The sequence below is a fragment of the Phoxinus phoxinus genome (genome assembly GCF_949152265.1).
Source record: "Phoxinus phoxinus genome assembly, chromosome: 2".
Classification (NCBI taxonomy): domain Eukaryota; kingdom Metazoa; phylum Chordata; class Actinopteri; order Cypriniformes; family Leuciscidae; genus Phoxinus; species Phoxinus phoxinus.
The window spans coordinates 52,432,515-52,455,743 of record NC_136877.1 but is presented as its reverse complement, the minus strand read 5'-3'; the positions used below and the strand labels follow the sequence as shown (position 1 = coordinate 52,455,743).

Sequence of the window (23,229 nt, the reverse complement as noted above, 5' to 3'; positions counted from 1 at the left end):
AATAGTCTTTTCTCTTACAGATGCGGTCGATAGCAAGCAAGCTCGGAGGACACACTGGAGGTCCGGGAGTAGTGATGTTACGTCTGACACCGACGCTCCGAAGCTTGCTTCAAACTCGAACGGCCCTTGCAATGAACCACTGCTTCGGAGCTTGTATCATTACGTCACGAGTCACGTGAAAATGACTTCGGAAGCAAACACACTGGTTCATTCCTGTAGAGAACTACCTGACTGCTTTGACAGCCCATAAAGGATTAGTTCACTTTAAAAAAAAAAACTTTTGCTGATAATTTACTCACCCCGATGTCCTCCAGGATGTCCATGTCTTTCTTTCTTCAGTGGAAAAGAAATGAAGACGAGCAGAGGAGCGAGACCCGCCGGCGGTCAGGAGGAAGAGTAGACTAGCCGGGTAGACTCACAGAGATTTACGATCTTTTCTAACACAGTCTCACCCCAAAACGTCACACACTGACGGGTCTTGACCATACGGCAACATACGACGAAAAGGGTACCCTTTAACGTCCATGTGTGACGATTCGGGTATGGTTGGGTTTAGGTATGTGTTAGGGTACCGCTAGGAGGCGCTGCTGGTGCGCTTATGTCTGCGTCTCATATTGACGTTATAGAGGAACCCTTTTCGTCGTATGTTGACGTATGCTCAAGACCCGTCAGTATGTGACGTTTTGGAGTGAGACTGGGCTGTCTTTTCAGTTTCGAGTCAACTCATAGCCTATTTGTATCAATTCTTCCGATTCTGGCCTCTGTAACCGGTAGGCGTGGCCTCATAGGGCAGAGAAGCAAGTGCATTCTGGGAGTTGTTGTCTTTCATCCACATGAGCCAAAAATGAATTTTCTTGCTTTTCTCAGTCTAGAAGGCTCCAACTTCTAAAATAATTTCAAATTTCTACTACATACATGACCCAATTTAAATACACATTCATATTTCCAAGTATCCCTTTAATGTCACAATTGTTACCATGCATCTAGTCAACAAATGAATTACTTTTTAATGATGGCACGTATGGTAGAGTACTGTATACATACCATTTCATTATCGGGTTTAAATCCGCACACTGAAGCAGATCTCTGGAGACTCAGAGGAGTGATCTCCCATATATTCATTATTTATGCACCTTTTTCATTCAGTAACGGCAAGATGCCAGAATAAACATGCTGAACCCTCTGAAACATGAATGATTACAGCAGGAAAGAAAAGGAATATAATTTAATATTTAAATAAATATAAACATTAGGCTTTTCTGTCACTAAAATTTATTTTTTGATGTCGTAGGGAAATAATTCTTCTATATTTCCCAAGAAATTTATTTTGATTTTGACATGATTATTTTAATAAATAACATAATATATATTTTGCTAATTATAAAGATTACGATTTTCTCTCCTCAAAATTATGTATTTTGATGTTATTTTAAAAAATAGTTTGTTTATAAAAAACAAATAAATCCAATGAATATTTATGTAAAAATGTGTTTGTTTTTAATATATAACATTAAGCTATTTTCTCCCATATTTCCCAAGAAATTAAGTATTTTGAGAGAGCTAGATAACAGAAAATATTGTTTATATAAATAAATAAATAATAAATATTGCCATGGTACTTGATGCATCACCACTTTCATTAGCCATTTTGATTTTATGTTGTCATAAATCAATACAAAAACAAGAAAGCAGTGATGTAGAATTGAGTAAAGATGTAACATCACAAACTGAAATGTAAAAAGATGTGAAAGACCTGCAGACATTATACATTATGAATAGTAGACATTATGCATCAGAGGGTTTAATAGGGCTTAAACAAAGATTAAGTGAAATAAATGAGTATATACAGGCCTTGGTGTGTTTTTCATTATATATTTTCTCGATCTACGGATGCAACAATAAATCAGTTATTCGGTCTCAAAGGAAGGGAATAACAAATAGTTTGCTTTTAAAAGGTGAGCTAACTTCCAACTAAATCATTAACTAGTCTATTTTCATGTCGAAGAATAATTTTATTGCTAACTCTTATGTCTAAACACTTTGAATTGGGTCGAGATAATCCCTCTATATTTGTGACAATATCATGCAAATGATCATGCTTGAGTCACACAGACTTCATCATTCAGAACACAACAATGGTAGCAAATACATTTTATTTATCATTTATTCTTTTTTAGTTACTATAACTCTTGTGTAAGTGAACTATACTAACTAAGCATTTGTCAGCACAACATACTATTCCTATTTTACTTTACTTGGTTTAAGGCGATCGGTCTGCATGCTTCTTTAAGTCTATAACTAATCAGATTTTACAGTGCAGTTTCATTACATTCATACATCTGGTGTTCATGGTTAAGAAAACGTGACAATCATGGTCATATTTTAGTTATATATATATTGGATAAATATCCAGTACAGTGTTGTAAAATCATTCTTGAACAAGATACACGAAGTCACATACAAATATATGTATATTGTCAGCAGTTATCATTGAATGACAATAATATGAATTATCCTTAAGATGTACATGTACACGGAAAAGTTTGGCTAATTACTTATGCATATTTATAGGGAATGATTCATCTAATTATATGAACCATGTCAGGATAATGAATTTAAAGCAGGAACAATTACATAAATCAATTGAAGAATAAAAAAATATCTGCTTGAAAGATTCAGTCTGTGTATCCGGGTTATTAATGTTTATCAGCACAAAACCTGTAAATAAAACATAAATATTGATTAAATCATATATACAGTAGTAGGCTATTTGCATAAATGCTTATATATATATATATATATATATATATATATATATATATATATATATATATATATATATATATATATATATATTAGGGCTGTCAAAAGATGAATCGCATCCAAAATAAAAGTTTGTGTTTGCATAATATATGTGTGTGTACTGTGTATAATTATTATGTATAAATACACACAAATTCTTGTATATATTTAAGAAATATTTGCATTTATATACTGCATACATGTATATAATTTATATTATATATAAATATTTTATATATAAATATAACCAATTTTTCTTAAATGTATACATGATTGTGTGTGTTTTGAATTATACACAGTACACACACGTATATTATGTAAACACAAACTTTTATTTTGGATACGATTAATCGCGATTAATTTTTTGACAGCCCTAATATATATATATATATATATATATATATATATATATATATATATATATATATATATATATATATATATTTTTTATAATATAATATTTTTTATAACATTACTAGAACCATTAACATGAACTAAACCTAATGATCATGTGCATGATATATACATTATTTTTCGATGTAAAACTATTTACATTGTCCAACATATAATGCATTTACATAAAATGTATTTTAAGATAGGAAATGTAATATCTTTCCCATCAAAGTACATATATTTTGCCATTTAAATGCTTAAAAAGATTTTTAATTTGAAAAATATATTTGCTCAAGCTTTGCATATATTTAGCAAGTTTATAGTTTTTGTGGTTGTCTATGTAGGGAAATGTGAACTGATGTCCACACACACTTTCAGAAATAAAGCTGCTCTGTACTAAAGTAAAAAGTGTGACTGGTTTACCTTGTTGGTTTCTTCGCCTTGTGCGTCACTTCCCGGTACGGGAGTCTCGTCCAGGACAGTTTAACGTCAGACACCAAACTCAACCCCAGAGCGGACTGCAGCTAAAACACACCGACACCAGGCTTTGTGTAGCGTTTCAGGAACCAGACTGACATCAGCACCAGACCAAAACTAGACATGTCTATCGGACTTGACAAAGACTGAATAACAAATCTGATTAAATTCACGTTTATTTGTACAGCGCTTTTCACGATACACATCGTTTCAAAAGCAGCTTTACAGAAAGTGAATGAGTCCATATTACAATTTAGAGGAAACTGTCTAAGTTAAGTATTTCAGAAATGTACATATACAAAGTCAAAGTTAGCTAAAAATGTATTAATTTAAACAATGTAATAATTTCATGCAGAAACAATGAGCTCATTGAAGTAATGAATACTTGTGTGTTAACAAATGATTATGACATTTAGAAAATATAGCATTGGTGCATGTTGACTGGAATTCAACATCAACAACAACAACAGGAAGTGTCATCATCATTTCCTAAACTGACTCTATAATAGATGTTCTCTCTAATTCTTCAATTGCTTGTCTTCTTACCTGATAGAGAAGTGTGTTGTTCACTGCAGAAGTATCAACACCGGAGGATAATTCCATCCTCAGAAATGTTTGTTTCCTATGAACTGAAATAAGCAGAATAACAACACTGGCTTAAAAAAAAAAAAATCTGTGGTGAAGTAAATACTACAGAAAAAAACTATTGTAATTTCTACCTGAATTAACCCTCTGGGGTCTAAGGTGTTTTTGGGGTCCTTGGGATGTTTTGACATGCCCTGACATTTGTGCCATTTTCAGTTGCTTATAAACTAAAGCCCCTTTCACACAGATATTCCAGAGAATACATGGATAGTGTGTCCCTGGATTTGTCCCGGGATCGTTTTATTGTGGTTCACTCACACTGCCAGTGATTTTCCAGGATCTGTGAGTGCGTTCACACACATCCCGGTAAGATCGTAGAGACACGCGAACGCTCTCAGCTTCAGCGCGGATATGAGGAGCTCCTGGTCTGCATTCCAGTCCACTTTTAGACACGCACTTGCGAACTTCCCTAAGCACTTCCCCTCGGGGGAATCCCTCCCGCCATTTTGAAGTGCGTTCCACTTCGTGAAGTGGACGAGGGAAGTTTATATGGACAGACCCTCGTTCCCCCGATTTTGACAGAGGGAGCGAGTCTACTTCATATATACACTTCAGACACCTACAGTATATGTCCCACAATGCAGTGTGATTGTGACGTCACCACTGATCTAATCACCACCACAACAAACAACTCTATGTTATATTAATTGTCATTTTTTTAATTTAAAACAACCCAAACACACCTATATACGTTTGGATGCTGCATTAAACAAATTCTGAAAGGGATTTAAAAATAATAATAATACATCAACTCCAGCTGACTCCAAGTGATCAAGGGCTTAGGACGTTCCAGTTCAGCCCATTACAGTTTCCGCCAGTAGAGGCACTCGTGCAACATAAGCGATGACGCACATCCGAGTGAACGAGACGGAGGGAAGTTAGCGAGTGAAGGGCAGGACAAGTTTGGACTGGAACAGCCCCGCTCTCTGTTCCAGTTTGCAGACATTTTTTTGTTCTTTCTTTGTTGATGACGAACACAAACTTTCTTCTAAGAGCAACAGAGTCGCGAGATGGCACGTGCGTCATCACTACACTCTTAGAAGAAAAGGTTCTATATAGAACCTTAAAAGGTTCTATGGCGCTTCGTATTTGGAACCCCTAAAAGGTTCTACACTCAAAGAAAAAAAGGGTTCATTGGGGTTCTATCTAGAACCATAGGGTTCTTTACTCAACTCCATAGAACCTTTTATGCTAAAAAGGTTCTATAATGACAAGAAAGAACCCTTTCTTGGGTTCTGTATAGAACCTTTTAGGGGTTCCAAATACGAAGCGCCTATAGAACCTTTTAAGGTTCTATATAGAACCTTTTCTTCTAAGAGTGTACGATACATTGAGGTATGTAATAGTGTAGTTTTTTTTTATTCCTGTGCAATTTAGAATAGAATGCCCTTCCCATAGGTGGATCTCTCCACTCGACGTTTCAGAGAACCGGTAACCTACGACAGAAACCTATTGTTTTATACTATTGCGGCAGTTAGAGGTCCATTCATGTTAGATCCGAGTATGTAATAAGGATTGCCAAAACATTCATGCATTTAAGGGTTAAAAGTGTAAAATGAAGTCAGAATTAACCTGTTTGGTAAACCTCCACCTCACACAGTGTGAGAAAAGTCCTGATTTTAGGAAGGAACATATTGACGTAACGGCCGCCCATTCCCCCGCACGAGAAACTAACAGTGCCACCTGCTGGAACAGCCGAAGAAACGACAGCACACCTGGAGAGAGAGAGAGAGAGAGAGAGAGAGAGAGAGAGAGAGGGAGAGACATCAGGCGACCTGTTCAAATCCCGATCTGAGGACATGCTCAGCGAGTAACTTCACCTGGGATTGTCGTTGCCGTTGTTTTCCAGGGAGTTTCCGATGCGGATCTCTACTCCAGTCATGCGATCTGGATTGAAATCTGCTCTGTTGGTGATGGTCACCCTGTTAATTTCGTAATAATCCAGCAGGTCCAGCCTCCACCACGAGCTGAGCTGCTCTAATGTCATGGCGCAGGACGTGGCTTCACCTGGAGCGTATCTGATGCCGTCGATGGCGTTTCCGGCTCCCCAGCGTGCTCCATATGTGCTCGACTGCACAGCTTTTCCTTTCAATGCCAAATTCTCTAGACAAGATTTATTCAAAAATATACAGAGGGCAAGAAGACATATGACTGTAATGTGCAAAGTTTCAATCGATTTTTGTAAACTCTTTCAAATAAGATTCCATTAGTTCACGACATGAGTTAACAATGACGACTACTTCTAAAGCATGTATTAAAATTAACATTTAGTTTATTAAAATCACAATTTGTATGTTAATATTATTTAATGCATCTGAGCTGACATGAATGAAGAGTTGTATTATTATTAACTACTAACAAATGTATTGCTTGGTTAAGTGTTCCAAGAACCTTTTACCTTCCAAGTTTTGTGAACTGCCCTGATTGGGAAAGACACCTGTTGCAAAAAACAAATTCTTCCATTGATTTCTAAGAAGTTGATTGTTGCATTTGATTCTTTGAATATTTGCATAAAGAATTGCTGAACAGTATCTATAATGTCAGTACCTTCTGACTGGTGCATGTCATTTATACTCACCAAAAAGTAAAAACAGGTAACAGAGTCCCTCCATCTTGTTTTTAAAGATACAGGTCACTGGAATAAAGGACATCTTCGGTGATATTGATATTGCAATAATTGAAGTCATAGGTGAGATTCTGTATGTGAGAACGATACTGCACCTGTGATGGTCAGATATGAAGAGTTTCTCCGTCTTCCCTCTTTATATTCGTCTTTCTCTTCGCAGCTTGAGTCTCCACCCTTATGAGATCCTCTCTGGCCGTTTGCTGAATACATTTCACACTTCATTGGACCTCCAGAATTGCTTTTCTCTGCTCACCTTTACATCTCACCTGAAGACTGATTTACAAAACAAATCTGCCACAATTTGATTGAGATTGAGTTTGAGAATATCAGGCGTCAGAAGAGAACAAAAGAAATGTCCGTTCATTTTCATACAGTTTTTCTTTCCAGGCTTGTCTACATCCATCTAAATGACCGATATACGAGTTAAAGTGAACATTTACGTTTTCAGATCACGTATCGCAAACTCAGCAGATTTCCCTCCTCCCTCCATGAGTTTCATTAGTATTTGTTCAGAACAGTATCAGTTCCTATGAGGAATCATCTGACATCATTTGAATCATCGTAACCATGCTGTGTTTTCCTATGAGGCGTTTTTCATCAACATCTTTTATTATTCAAATGTTTTGTACTAAATGAGATAAAGGTTGAAGAAGAATTTGACAGATTTAGTCAGTCGAAACTGTTTTGATCTAATTTTGTATCTCAGGAAAATAGTGATCTATGACATTGTATTGTGTTGAATGTAATGGACACTGTAATGCTAAGTTCCCAAATGAAGAAGATGACAAGAGTAGAGATTCAATAACAAGAGTATTTATTCCAAACGTGATAACAAGCCAACATTTGAGACAGTGTACACAAGACACAAACAATACCGGACACTGAACTGATGAAAAGCAGGAACTTAAAGGCACACCGCGGACTTTGTGACCTAAAGAGTTGAAGCTTATGAGTTATTTTAAATGATTCCTCAGGCCAAAATACAGCGCTTGACACTATCAATGCTCCGAGCGGGGCAGCCCTCTTGAAATACCACCTATGTAAGTTTGGAGAGAGGGATCGTGGATGTCTTCTTGACATGAAAGTTACAGGTCTAGTGCCCCTAGTGGCCAAAAGTTCTGCGGTGTGCCTTTAAATACACAGACGATTAACACAAATAAGGAACTGCTGGGGTGAATGTGGTTAGTGTCCATGGTGACTGATCGGTGGTGGGAAACACAGACAAAGAAAAAAATGAAAGCAAACTAAATGTCCATGAATTGAATATAACTGACCATAATGGTGACAGACACATTAATGTTTTTAGATTTTTGTAGTAAAAAAGATTAATTAGACACTTGGGGTAAGATGGGCCACCCAGAATTGGCACAGAATGTCCCAAATTGTATGTTATACTTGTGTTATTATTTTTAAATGTAATACTAATTGTGATTAATGTAGTTATTATTTATTATATTCCCAAATTACATACAGTAATAAATTATTTAATACATTGTTATGAGTCCAAGACAAATTTCCTGTCTGGGATAATATTTGATCAGATTAACAGAAACTTTTTAAATTCTGTTCTCCTCTGAGACGTTTGCAGATTACTTCAGTGTGTTGAATGTGTATCAGACTCTAGATTATCACATATGAACAGATTATATTAAGAATTTCCAGATGATCAACATTTGTTTACACTGAGCATTTACTATCTTTTCATGTCCTGTTAATTATGTCCCCTTTTTTTTAAAGCCTTTTTATTTCTTTTCTAGGTTGCGTCCAGCAGAATGTGTCTTGGCCACTGGTGGAAAATTGATTTATCAAAGAAGAATAACCAAGCACACAGAGGTAAACGCAAGATTTGCATGAGGTGAAATTGAATGGAATAGAATTGTATTATAATATGAACAAGCCAGTGGAAATTCTACTACAAAATATCAGGAACATGTATAGTGTGATAAAAGTAATATACTTTTTTGTCCAATGATGAATTGTTTTGTGTGAGGTTAGTATCTTGTACACATGTTAAACTTGCAGACGTGTAGTTTGTCCTGCTTTCCACTCCATCTGGATCAGCTCGATCATTGATCATTTCCCTGTTGTTTTGAATGATGTAAATCAGAGCTTGAGCTGCACAGGAGTCCAGCCCCTGCTCAAACCTCAAACCTTATTTTCTTTCACATACATTCTTAAAGAAAAAAGTTTCATCCATAGCCATCTTGCAATGTTTACTAAAGACTTCGCTGTTGCAGAGCTGTCGTCATCTGTTTAGCTCGCCTCTGGCCCGCCTATATCAGATACAGCGATGTGATTGGTGCAGCTCGGCTACAAGGGCATATTTAATGAGCATCATTACTCAATGCCAGAGTGACTCGCTGAGCAAATTCAAATTGTGCTCTCGTGAGAACTCTTATAAGCGTCCTAAAACAAATGGTAATTGCCATGTTGGTAAATCAGCACCTGTAGAATTTCATTTAGTTGAAAGCACGGATAAGAGTAAAAAGCTACTATGTTTAGATCCATGGCCGAGGCAGTTCGACTTGATGAGCGCATTTCTTTACAAAAAATAAAATAAATAACGCCTACGGAAGAACGAATTATTGTAATGTTTCAACAGTAATTTAGAGATTTTTTTTTTTACGTTGTGGTTCAGGGCTTCCATACCTTTCAGTGAACAATTCTAAAAAGAAAACAAAAAATCTTAGTTTAAAGTTTTAATAATCTAAAGAAATTTTTCCCCCACTATAAAAAAACCTTTAGTGCAGTTGAAATATTCCATGGATTAAAGGTTCTTCATGGAACCATTGATGCCAGTAAAAACACCAGTTGTTTGACATGGCTTTGGCCGCTACAATGAACGAGTTAGACTTGGCTCTTTATCTAAAAGAGGAACAGAAGACGGCGCTCGAATCGTTCCTTTGCAAGAAGGACTTTTTTGCCGACCGGATACGGCAAGAGTCTAATCCACCAGTTAGTTCCGCTGGTAGCTAAGCGTTTGTGATTGGTCGTTGTGTTATCCAATTGTGTGCAGATTTTCAAGTGCATGCTCGGTGCCGCCGCTCAAGTTGGGCGATTTTCATTACTCGATGCCAGACCCTTAATATTTCGGATTTGGGTCTGGATTTCTAGGCTAATAAAAGAGCACGAAGACTTGCTTTATGGGTGTGTAGATCGATCTTAAGTGGTTGTCTAAAGCCTGTGAAGGTACACTGACACAAACACATCTGTTTTTGGAAACAGTCACAGTATTTATTCAGGGAAATCCTTGACTCTTGACTCTTTTTTTTTTTTTAAATATGTCCATTCAACTTTTTTCACTTTCAGTGTTAAATGTGGCTATTCAACTCTTTCTATGCCATCTTTAAATGTAGCCATTTCACTTTTTGTCATTCAACTTGTTACATACCAGTTTGTTTCTGGACTTCCTTCTGTGTTCAGTGTGTTCAGTTTGCCGCCACTCGTGCTTCTCAATATGCCTCCTCGTTTCCTCGCTCCTCCGTCCTCCATCCTATGACCCAGAAACCGATCGAGTTCAGCCATCTTGAAGGACATCTCAATTCTCTAATTGCACCATGAGGAGGCGAGGATTGAGCAGGCTTTCTGAGGAGTCATGAGCGAGGATACACAGGTGTATCCTTTGCGGAAGTGTTTTATCGACTAAACGTGACGCATGTATACAATCTCCTCCCCCTTCACATCTGTCACAATCATTTTAATTTATGCTTTATCTTTGCAGTGTAAATAAACCACACATCTCACATATTTCAACAGGGTATCTTGCTTTATTATTATATATTATGATTTTCTTAAATAACCAAACTAAAACAACATAAGGGCAGATCCTTTGAGCGCTGCTGATGACGCTGTGAAGTGACGGTTGAGTGATCAAGTATTCAATATAGAAAACAGCTTTCATTTGATTCCTCCGTCCTCATTTTCTTTCCTTGAAGCCTTCCCTCGTGTCCTACAGGGGGTGGAGCTGAGACGCAAGGAAAAGAAGTGAGGAAAGGAAACGAAGATGCACAAAAAAGAAATGAGAAGCACCCATTGTCTCCATGATCACCATCCTCATCAGTTCATTTAGTTCAGATGTGTCTTGTTAATTATCTCATTAGTACTCTTTGTTTTCCACCTGTATATATACCCTGTTTTCCTCTGTCATTGTTGGTTATCATTAATGTTTGGTTGTGCTTCTCCAGCGTTTTTGTTTGGTTGAGCTTCTCCAGCGTTTTTGTTTGGTTGTGCTTCTCCAGCGTTTTTGTTTGGTTGTGCTTCTCCAGCGTTTTTGTTTGGTTGTGCTTCTCCAGCGTTTTTGTTTGGTTGTGCTTCTCCAGCGTTTTTGTTTGGTTGTGCTTCTCCAGCGTTTTTGTTTGGTTGTGCTTATCCAGTGTTTTTGTTTGGTTGTGCTACTCCAGCGTTTTTGTTTGGTTGTGCTTCTCCAGCGTTTTTGTTTGGTTGTGCTTCTCCAGCGTTTTTGTTTGGTTGTGCTTCTCCAGCGTTTTTGTTTGGTTGTGCTTCTCCAGCGTTTTTGTTTGGTTGTGCTTCTCCAGCGTTTTTGTTTGGTTGTGCTTCTCCAGCGTTTTTGTTTGGTTGTGCTTATCCAGTGTTTTTGTTTGGTTGTGCTACTCCAGCGTTTTTGTTTGGTTGTGCTTCTCCAGCGTTTTTGTTTGGTTGTGCTTCTCCAGTGTTTTTGTTTGGTTGTGCTTATCCAGTGTTTTTGTTTGGTTGTGCTTCTCCAGCGTTTTTGTTTGGTTGTGCTTCTCTAGCGTTTTTGTTTGGTTGTGCTTCTCCAGTGTTTTTGTTTGGTTGTGCTTCTCCAGCATTTTTGTTTGGTTGTGCTTCTCCAGCGTTTTTGTTTGGTTGTGCTTCTCCAGTGTGTTTTTGTTTGGTTGTGCTTCTCTAGCGTTTTTGTTTGGTTGTGCTTCTCCAGTGTTTTTGTTTGGTTGTGCTTCTCTAGCGTTTTTGTTTGGTTGTGCTTCTCCAGTGTTTTTGTTTGGTTGTGCTTCTCTAGCGTTTTTGTTTGGTTGTGCTTCTCCAGTGTTTTTGTTTGGTTGTTCTTCTCCAGCGTTTTTGTTTGGTTGTGCTTCTCCAGTGTTTTTGTTTGGTTGTGCTTCTCTAGCGTTTTTGTTTGGTTGTGCTTCTCCAGCGTTTTTGTTTGGTTGTGCTTCTCTAGCGTTTTTGTTTGGTTGTGCTTCTCCAGTGTTTTTGTTTGGTTGTTCTTCTCCAGCATTTTTGTTTGGTTGTGCTTCTCCAGTGTTTTTGTTTGGTTGTTCTTCTCCAGCGTTTTTGTTTGGTTGTGCTTCTCCAGTGTTTTTGTTTGGTTGTGCTTCTCCAGTGTTTTTGTTTGGTTGTGCTTCTCCAGTGTTTTTGTTTGGTTGTGCTTCTCTAGCGTTTTTGTTTGGTTGTGCTTCTCCAGCGTTTTTGTTTGGTTGTGCTTCTCCAGCGTCTTTGTTTGGTTGTGCTTCTCCAGTGTTTTTGTTTGGTTGTGCTTCTCCAGTGTTTTTGTTTGGTTGTGCTTCTCTAGCATTTTTGTTTGGTTGTGCTTCTCCAGTGTTTTTGTTTGGTTGTTCTTCTCCAGCGTTTTTGTTTGGTTGTGCTTCTCTAGCGTTTTTGTTTGGTTGTGTTTTTGTTTGGTTTTGCTTCCCCAGTGTTTTTGTTTGGTTGTGCTTCTTTAGCGTTTTTGTTTGGTTGTGCTTCTCCAGCGTTTTTGTTTGGTTGTGCTTCTCCAGCGTTTTTGTTTGGTTGTGCTTCTCCAGCGTTTTTGTTTGGTTGTTCTTCTCCATCATTTTTGTTTGGTTGTTCTTCTCCAGTGTTTTTGTTTGGTTGTGCTTCTCTAGCGTTATTGTTTGGTTGTTCTTCTCCAGCGTTTTTGTTTGGTTGTGCTTATCCAGTGTTTTTGTTTGGTTGTGCTTCTCCAGTGTTTTTGTTTGGTTGTGCTTCTCCAGTGTTTTTGTTTGGTTGTTCTTCTCCAGCGTTTTTGTTTGGTTGTGCTTCTCCAGCGTTTTTGTTTGGTTGTGCTTCTCCAGCGTTTTTGTTTGGTTGTGCTTCTCCAGTGTTTTTGCTTGGTTGTGCTTCTCTAGCATTTTTGTTTGGTTGTGCTTCTCCAGCGTTTTTGTTTGGTTGTGCTTCTCCAGCGTTTTTGTTTGGTTGTGCTTCTCCAGTGTTTTTGCTTGGTTGTGCTTCTCTAGCATTTTTGTTTGGTTGTGCTTCTCCAGTGTTTTTGTTTGGTTGTTCTTCTCCAGCGTTTTTGTTTGGTTGTGCTTCTCTAGCGTTTTTGTTTGGTTGTGCTTTTCCAGTGTTTTTGTTTGGTTGTGCTTCCCCAGTGTTTTTTGTTTGGTTGTGCTTCTCCAGTGTTTTTGTTTGGTTGTTCTTCTCCAGCGTTTTTGTTTGGTTGTGCTTCTCTAGCGTTTTTGTTTGGTTGTGCTTCTTTAGCGTTTTTGTTTGGTTGTGCTTCTCCAGCGTTTTTGTTTGGTTGTGCTTCTCCAGCGTTTTTGTTTGGTTGTTCTTCTCCATCATTTTTGTTTGGTTGTTCTTCTCCAGTGTTTTTGTTTGGTTGTGCTTCTCTAGCGTTATTGTTTGGTTGTTCTTCTCCAGCGTTTTTGTTTGGTTGTGCTTCTCTAGCGTTTTTGTTTGGTTGTGCTTCTCCAGTGTTTTTGTTTGGTTGTGCTTCTCCAGTGTTTTTGTTTGGTTGTGCTGCTCCAGTGTTTTTGTTTGGTTGTGCTTCTCCAGCGTTTTTGTTTGGTTGTGCTTCTCCAGCATTTTTGTTTGGTTGTTCTTTTCCAGCATTTTTGTTTGGTTGTGCTTCTCCAGCGTTTTTGTTTGGTTGTGCTTCTCCAGTGTTTTTGTTTGGTTGTGTTTCTCTAGCGTTTTTGTTTGGTTGTGCTTCTCCAGCGTTTTTGTTTGGTTGTGCTTCTCCAGCGTTTTTGTTTGGTTGTTCTTCTCCAGCATTTTTGTTTGGTTGTGCTTCTCCAGTGTTTTTGTTTGATTGTGCTTCTCTAGCGTTTTTGTTTGGTTGTGCTTCTCCAGCGTTTTTTTGTTTGGTTGTGCTTCTCCAGTGTTTTTGTTTGGTTGTGCTTCTCCAGTGTTTTTGTTTGGTTGTGCTTCTCCAGTGTTTTTGTTTGGTTGTGCTTCCCCAGTGTTTTTGTTTGGTTGTGCTTCTCTAGCGTTTTTGTTTGGTTGTGCTTCTCCAGTGTTCTTGTTTGGTTGTCCTTCTCCAGCGTTTTTGTTTGGTTGTTCTTCTCCAGCGTTTTTGTTTGAATGTGCTTCTCTAGCGTTTTTGTTTGGTTGTGCTTCTTTAGTGTTTTTGTTTGGTTGTGCTTCTCCAGCGTTTTTGTTTGGTTGTGCTTCTCCAGCGTTTTTGTTTGGTTGTCCTTCTCCAGCGTTTTTGTTTGGTTGTTCTTCTCCAGTGTTTTTGTTTGGTTGTGCTTCTCTAGCGTTTTTGTTTGGTTGTGCTTCTCCAGTGTTTTTGTTTTGCTCTCGGACTAAATCTAAAATATCTTAAACTGTGTTCCGAAGATGAACGGAGGTCTTATGGGCTTAGAACGACATGAGGGTGAGTCATTAATGACATTATTTTCATTATTTTTTGGGTGAACTAACCCTTTAAGGACAGATAATCAAATACAGTGCGATGACATGGATGTGAACATTTACCTACTCATTTACATTGAGGTTTCTGGAAGATAAGATGCCTTCTTAGAAAATGACTCTCAAGAAGTTGTTTGTCTTGTCCACTGGAGTCTGTTTCTTGAGGTATTTGTGTTATCGATACTTTCAAGATTTGACAACCTTAACCTTTAGATATACCTGTGCATCATCAATGCTTCAATCACATGTTTCTTCTGCTTCGCCTGGGTTTTGATCCGGAGATTCAGGACTCTTTCAGAAGATGCGTAATAGTGCCTCCTACTGTACAGTGAAAACACAGATTGCCGGAAAAACATGTAAATAGCTGGGATGCGTTGTGTCATAAATGATGGAAAATCTTGTCAATGGTGGGGAAAGAGTTAAATTTAAGGAAAGGGAAAATGTGTAAGTTACGCCTTTTGTTCCTTCAGCACGTCACAACATCTCTGGTCATTTGCTTAGCTTACTTCTTTAATAACAATAGACGGTCAACATTATTTAGATAGGCTAAATAAATTTAGCTACTTGTGTGCATAGTCAAATGATTAGCACAACCAAGTGCATACAATACTTTATTAACAAACATTATTACAGTAGAAATAAAGAGTGTGTCTTGAGAAGTTAAGGTTGTTAAATCTTGAAAGTATCGATAACACAAATACCTCAAGAGACAGACTCCAGTGGACAAGACAAACAACTTCTTGAGAGTCATTTTCTAAGAAGGCATCTTATCTTCCAGAAACCTCAATGTAAATGAGTAGGTAAATGTTCACATCAATGTCATCACACTGCATTTGATTATCTGTCCTTTAGAACAAAACAATTGATTTCAGTACCATTCAAGATATTGACAAGCAAATGTAAGAACGCGCTTGAGAACATTTACTGAACATTATCATTACTTGCAAGTCAATGCTGGATGTTTTATGACGTGAACGGATCCAATTGGAACAGCAGGAGAATGCAGTTGAAGAGAAACCACCAGAGAGCTAACTGACACAGTGATGTGTCACAGTGATTATGAAGCAATTTTCCATACAATTTGTTAGCACGCAGTCGCAGCTTTCCAAATTCTTCTGAATTTATTTAGCACAAGAAATAACTTCAATCACAGCAAAGAATCAGTGACAAGCTTTATGATAAAACCCCAAAATGGAAATGATGTCATTAATGACTCACCCTCATGTCGTTCTAAGCCCGTAAGACCTCCGTTCATCTTCGGAACACAGTTTAAGATATTTTAGGCGCACCAGATAACACGTCAGCAGCAACTTACGTCAGCAGCGTCATTGTGGAGTCGTGAACGCAGATGAGCCGTGAACCGGGATCTTGTCCAAAATATATTTGTTCAATCTCTTTCCATTTAATTGATTTATACTTATGTTCTCAAAATTGTGCTTCTGGATGCAACACGTAATTTACAGCAAAATGCATGGTTCATGAGATTTGAATGAATGAGGCATTTATAAAGCGCTTTCATATGTACTACTGTACACCCAAAGCACTTCACAATCATATCAGGAAATCTCTCCTCATCCACCACCAGTGTGAGCATCCACTGGGATGATGTGACGGCAGCCACAGTACAATGTCACCAGTGCGCTCACACACACCAGCTATAGTAGAGAGAGGAGAGAGAGTGATAGAGCCAAGTCAGTGGATGGGGATTATTAGGAGGCCATGATTGGTAAGGGCCATTGGGTGGAGTGTGTTCAGGACACCGGGGTTACACCCCTACTCTTTACCAGAAGTGCCATGGGATTTTTAATGACCACAGAGAGTCAAGACCTCAGTTTAACGTCCCCGAAGGACGGCGCTCTTTGGCAGTATAGTGTCCCCGTCACTACACTGGGGTTGTGTTAATTTCGTCAGACGAGACGAGACGAAATATGTTCGTCAAAAAACTTTTTCCATGACTAAGACGAGACGACGACGAGACTGCACCACTGTTCAAAAACGCTGACTAAGACTAAATTAAAATGCATTATTGTTGACGAAAAAACACGACACGAAAATGTTTTGCATAAAATAAAAGCTGAGATAAAATCTCTCTTCATTTTCGTCCACAATCGTCTCTGCTTTTTCATCAGCTGTACGCCTTTAAAATATTCCGAATGAGTTCGCGCTGTTTCTCAAGTACAAGTCTCATACTCCTGTGGCTGCCACACGAAACCGCAGAACACCTCACAGCTGTCTTCGACCTCTCCTCTGCCTTTTATTGGGACGACGCATCAACAGTTGATCTGTACCTTTGCTCTAATCACTTTACAATTCCATTCCAGCGGACGAGGGTCTCCGTGACGACCGGAACGGTAGCGCGCTTACAGCCTGTGGTGACACCTCTAAATTTAGTCTTTTCCAGAATTGATATGGAGATTTGAGTACGCCAGTACGGTGGCGAGAAGCTACTGGATTTTGTCACTACTATCGTGTCTCATTATGAATATTATGTGTCTGTGAATTTCATTTGTCTGCAAATGTGTTTTGAGTATGCTGTTGTATTGTAAACGGAGAATACACTTTAAAGGGCACCTATTATGACATTTAAAATGTTCCTAATGTTGTTTAGGGAGTCCCCAACAACAGTTTTACATGCATGCAATGTCAAAAAACACTTTTGTTTTCATATTATATGCATTTATTTTTACCTGATTTGCTCACCGACTCCCAAATGATTCGTTCAACGACTCATTTTTCAAACCCCTCCTTTGCGCGACGCTAATCTGCGATTGGTCAGATGACCCAGCAGTGTTTACAGAGATAATACTTATTGTTTAACACGGAGTACAATGATGCTTTTATCAATTAAATCGTGTTATAATAATGATTATAGTCCACTGCTTTATAGTTTGTAGTAAAAAACTAAAAATAAGATGAGCAAAGAATTTAATGTTATGTTAGCGAGCATAGCCCAGAGTTCATATTGTAAAAGCACAATCAGTCTTTGTTTGCGTTAGCCCGATGCATAAACATAACGTTTTTACAAAAAAACAAATGCAGTTACGTTACTACGAGGTATTACTCTATTCTTTAAGACAACTCCGAAAACAACGACAAACACTTCACATATCTCAATACAATTGTCATTGAAGACCTAGAAGCTAAACGGTGCTTACACAACAAACAAAATAATAATTAAGCATGCTACATAAAACATAAAAGCAACAATTATTAATAACACTCACAGGTTGTGATACGGAGGAGGAAGCTGATTTCTCGCGAATCCAAGTTTGAGTGCATTTAAAAAGCAATCGTCTTCAAAATGGCGCGAACAAAGCACAAGGCTCGGACTATACTTCTGTGGTATAGTTGTATGAATTGTAGCCACTTAGTCTTCAAATGCTCCTCCTTGGGCAGATGAAAAAAGTTGGCTTTTGAGTCGCACTTCAGAACACAGCGTCTCGTCGCCATGATGTTTCCCTGCTGGCCTTGGAGCGCAATAAGTGGGCGTATCGTATTCAAATAACTTGACAAGTTGACGTCATCTAGTCAGAGAAAAAGCTTCGGTCTTCTAACGATTCATAAAAATGACTCCGAGTCGACTCTTACTTTTGAAAGACAATAACTTTATATACGGTGCACTTTCATATTTCAAACTTTGCAGGATGTTTTTGTTCACTTAGATCTATGTTACACACTACATGAAAGGTAAATTTCTAAATTCCATAATAGGTGCCCTTTAATGGGAAGGCGCTGGGCTGACAGAGTTAACCAGTATCAGCCCGTGAACGATTGCATCATTGTGACGAACTGACTCTTTCTGGTAGCATGTGATAAGTGTTAATTGGCAGACCATTATGTGGAATGTTTATTTGTGTGTTTGTATCTTATATTGTCTTTCACTCAGAATTGGGGTCCAGTGTTAGCCAGAGTCCTCTGTGTGTGGTGGTGGTTCGACTGGTGGTCTGCAGTGTTCACAGCGGGTGAATTTGGTGTTGTGTGGTGAGAGCACATGTAGTTGCTGTGTTTATTGGATAGGCAAGATTCATTCCCCAATTCTGGAGTGGTTAAGTGTGTGTGTGTGTGTGTGTGTCTGTTGGTGTAACATGCTCCAAGACTGATGCATCCTTATTTTTAATGGCTGCATATTAAAAGATACCAGTTTTGTATTTTATTGTATGTATTGAGGAATAAAATCTGTGAAACGTTTATCCTGGTCTGTTATCTGACTCAGCCACTGCGACTCTGTGTGCCTAGTGTTTGTGTATCTGTGGGTCCCCGGCCAATTTCTGGGGTGGCGTAGTCGGAACAGTGCCATAATTGTCATTGTGTCACAGGTCGAGGTGGGCCAAGCCAGACTGCACCCACCCCTAGACCAGGATCACCCTGAGGAGCGTGTCAAAGGAGGAGGCAGGAGACAGGAATAAAAAGAATGACAGGCTTTATTAACTATAAAAACAATTTGAAAATCCTAATCTAAAATTCCTCTTCCTTCCTCTTCCCAGGAATCCAAGGCAAGTGGGGGGTCAGGCTCACTTCCTTCTGGCGCTGGTGCCAACTCGCAGTGGTAGGTACTGAACAGGTGGGTATCGCAGGTGAGTAATTGAGTCAAGCTTACTTCCTTCTGGCGCTGGTGCCAACTCACAGTGGTAGATACTAAACAGGTGGGTATCGCAGGTAAGTAAATGAGTCAGGCTTACTTCATTCTGGCTCTGGTGCCAACTCACTGAACAGGTGAGTATCACAGGTGAGTATTTGAGTCAAGCTTACTTCCTTCTGGCGCTGGTGCCAACTCGCTGTGGTAGGTACTGAACAGGTGGGTATCACAGGTGAGTGGGGCTTTGGCTGGCCCAGACAGAATCAACACTTCAAATAGAGGTGAATAGCTCTCACATGGGTGGCCGGAGACAGAGTCAATAGCTGAACAGGGCTTTCACTGGAGCAGACAGCACACAAACTTCAAGCAGAGGTAAACAGTTCTCACGTGTGTTGTAGGGGACAAAGTCACAAGCTGAGCGACGTTCGCTGGAACAGACGGAATCAACACTTCAAATAGAGGTGAACAGCTCTCACATTGGTGGTAGGAGACAGAGTCACAAGCTGAGCAGGGCTTTCACTGGAACAGACAGCACACAAACTTCAAGCAGAGGTAAACAGTTCTCACGTGTGTTGTAGGGGACAAAGTCACAAGCTGAGCGACGTTCGCTGGAACAGACGGAATCAACACTTCAAATAGAGGTGAACAGCTCTCACATTGGTGGTAGGAGACAGAGTCACAAGCTGAGCAGGGCTTTCACTGGAACAGACAGCACACAAACTTCAAGCAGAGGTAAACAGTTCTCACGTGGGTTGCAGGGGACAAAGTCACAAGCTGAGCAACGTTCACTGGAACAGACGGAATCAACACTTCAAATAGAGGTGAACAGCTCTCACATTGGTGGTAGGAGACAGAGTCACAAGCTGAGCAGGGCTCTCACTGGGACAGACAGCATAAACTTCAAGCAGAGGTAAACAGTTCTCACGTGTAGTGTGCACACGGGGGCTTTTCCTTCTGACATCCAACAGGTGACTGCAATCGATCTTGCTAGACTCTTATGATGGACGGTAGACCAGCATAACACATGGGGAGTGCCCGGCGATAAAAGGTAAATCCAGAGGTCTCGATCTGAAGAGCCGATGATAGTCAGAGTTGGGACAGATGCGGTGAATAATTTCCTCACCACTACAAGCGGCTTCACTTCGCTGGTTTCAATGGCCGAGGGGGAGGCTAGAGATCGACAAGGAATCAGTCTATTTCACTCAGTGCGATGTATACCACGTGATCCAAGCACTTCAAACCAGTATCCAATTTAGTGTAGAAAACATGCGTTTATGAGATTCAATTTGTCAATCACTCATCTCACTCTTTCCCAGTCCAGACGACGAATTCCACTCTTCAAAACTGCCCTCGGATCCCACAAGCAACACTCCTCTTCTTTCACGATGGTCCTTCAGCTGCAACACTCCACAAACATTTCCCAACAGGAGAGAACCACACCAGATCGCCGGGGGAAGACAAAGAAACAACCACACAACGCGGAGGGAGAACACACAGGAAGAATCGAACAACGTTGCTATGGCCTCTGTACTTCCTCTTTATAGGGTCGCCCCGCCTCCACAATCCTCTCACAGATCGCCACATCAGACCCTCCGCACCAGATGTCAATCGGCCAATCAGTGCCGTTATGGAAACATACCGCGCAACCCGGAAGTGGGCCGGTGTTACAGTAACACCGTTCCGGGCGGAACACAATTCCAGCGGGAACTCAGTTCCGCTTTGCTTTCGTCACCTCGTGACATACCCCCCTGCCAACCCGTTCTAGTCCCTAGAACAGGATCCAGTGACCCAGTCTCCATACCTCGCTGGGGGCTGGCCTCGGTTGTTCCGCTGGGACCGCCTCGGTGGTGAGGCCGGCTCCACTTGACGGGGCTCTAGGCCCAATCCCCTTGGGATCACTGCCCACCCTACCAACGAGGGCATTGGTGCCGCTACGGCCGTAGGCTCGTCTGCTACCAGTTTCGGGTAGTTGGGGCATGGGCGAATCAGATTCCGCTGCAGCACTCGTTCGGGACCGGCTCTCCCCTCCGGACGAATGGCGTATACAGGCTGCTCGGGATGTGGCTGTCGTTGGACGACATAAGGGCGTGGCTCCCACCGATCGCTCAACTTCCCTTTCCCTTGGCGACGGTTATCCCTCACCAGAACTCTCTCTCCTGGCAATAACGGTGCCTCTCGTGCCGTCCGGTCATACAACCTTTTATTCTTCACGGCTGCTTGGTTTATCCGGGCCGAGACCTGTTCGTAGGCGGCGTGAAGACGCTGATGGTGCCCTGCCACCCAATCTGTCAAGCTGATCCCCTCTTCTGCTGGCGTGGCCCCCAACAGCAGATCGGTAGGTAGTCTCACGTGCCTCCCGAACATCAAATAGGTCGGGGCATACCCGGTGGTGCTATGCACGCTATTATTGTACGCCTGGACCAACGCCGGAAGTTTATCCACCCAATGGCCCTGCTGTTCCCCTTCTAGGGTCCCTAGTAGGCTCAACAAGGTCTGATTGAATCTCTCGCAGCTTCCGTTCCCTTGCGGGTGGTATGGGGTCGTGTGGGTCTTCTTGCACCCATACAGCTGACACAGCTCGTGCACTACTCGGGACTCGAAGGTGGGACCTTGGTCCGAATGGAAGATTTCGGGACACCCGAACGGCTGGATCACCGACTTCCATAAGGCGTTGGCGGTGGTGATAGCGGTCTGATCCAAGGTAGGGATGGCCCAGGCGTACTTAGTGAACAGGTCGGTCACCACAAGAATGTTCTGTATGCGGTCCACCGGCCGGCCCAACGTTAGGAAATCCATGGCCACGATGTGCAGTGGGGCCCTAGCTCGGATCGGCACCAACGGAGCCCGCACCTCCTTCCTTGCCTTGAAGAGCACGCAGCGGGGGCACCCCTGGAGGTAAGCCCTCGTGGTTCCCTCCATCCCCGGCCAGTAGAAGTGTCGCCGTATCAGGGACATTGTCCTCTCCAGCCCCTGGTGTCCCAGGGCATCGTGATAGGCCTGCAACAAGGGCTGACGCTGTCCCTCGGGAACCACCACCTGGCAGATCTCTTCGCCCAACGTCGGGTCCTGAAGGGACCTACACATCACCTCTTCTTTTAGAAAGAGTCTCCCTCTCTGTCCCAGCAGTCCTCGTACCATCTGTGTCAGGGCCCGGCGTTCCCCGCCCTCGGGCCACGTTCCTTGCCTCAGCCAAGTTCCTACCAGTCTCACACCTTCGTCCTCTTCTTGCCACCTCCTCCAACGCTGTGGGTCCCATCCCCACTGGGCTGGGGGTTCAGCCGGCGGTTGACCTGGCGCCTCTACCACGCCCACCATCAGTCCCTCCCCACTCGAGGATGGTGTTGGACTCACCGACCCAGCTTCCGGGAGTCGCGACAGCACATCGGCATTTGTATGTTCTCTCCCCGGCCGATACTGCAGCTGGTAGTCGAAATTTGCCAATTGTGCCACCCACCTCTGTTCGACTGCCCCCAGCTTAGCGGTTTGGAGGTGCACCAACGGGTTGTTATCCGTTACGACCAGTACTTTCGCTCCCCACAGGTAGTCCTTAAATTTTTCACTCAGTGCCCATTTCATAGCCAGCAACTCCAGTTTAAAAGAACTGTAGTTTGCGTCATTTTTCTCCGTCGGATGTAAACTGCGGCTGGCATATGCAATAACCCTCTCTCTCCCTTCTTGCTTCTGAGCCAGTACAGCTCCCAGACCCAGATTGCTGGCATCGGTATATAAAATGAACGGCTGAGTGAAGTCGGCGTAGGCTAGAATCGGGGCCTGGAGCAACTCCTGCTTAAGTCGTTTGAAGGCAGCCTCACACGCTGCATCCCACTGGACTAGAGGAGACCCCCGGCCTCGGGGCCGTCCCGTGCCTTCCAACAGCCGATTTATGGGCTTAGCGATCTTGGAGAAACCGTCGATGAACCGTCTGTAGTATCCTACGAAGCCCAGGAATGATCTGACTTGGCGCACGGACTTTGGTGCAGCCCATCCCTGGACGACTGACACCTTCTCCGGGTCAACAGCAATCCCTGCAGCACTTACGACGTGGCCCAGATACTTCACCTCCTTCCGGAAGAGCTGGCATTTGTCCGGCTGGAGTTTTAACCCATACCTCTCCAGGGAGCAGAAGACTTGTTCCAGG

At 41.3% G+C, this 23,229-nt stretch overlaps 1 protein-coding gene across 1 annotated transcript; it reads right to left on the bottom strand.

Annotated features, from left to right (window-relative positions):
- Positions 1–2,137: 2,137 nt before the first annotated feature.
- LOC306988106 (fucolectin-4-like) lies at positions 2,138–7,153 on the bottom strand (the record flags this gene model as incomplete). Its single annotated transcript, XM_079592858.1, has 8 exons — positions 2,138–2,718; positions 3,619–3,719; positions 4,219–4,301; positions 5,890–6,032; positions 6,138–6,420; positions 6,716–6,754; positions 6,896–6,952; positions 7,039–7,153. The coding sequence occupies 8 exons, from the start codon at positions 7,151–7,153 to the stop codon at positions 2,697–2,699; spliced, it is 843 nt and encodes a 280-aa protein (XP_079448984.1). The 3' UTR covers positions 2,138–2,696.
- Positions 7,154–23,229: the final 16,076 nt, after the last annotated feature.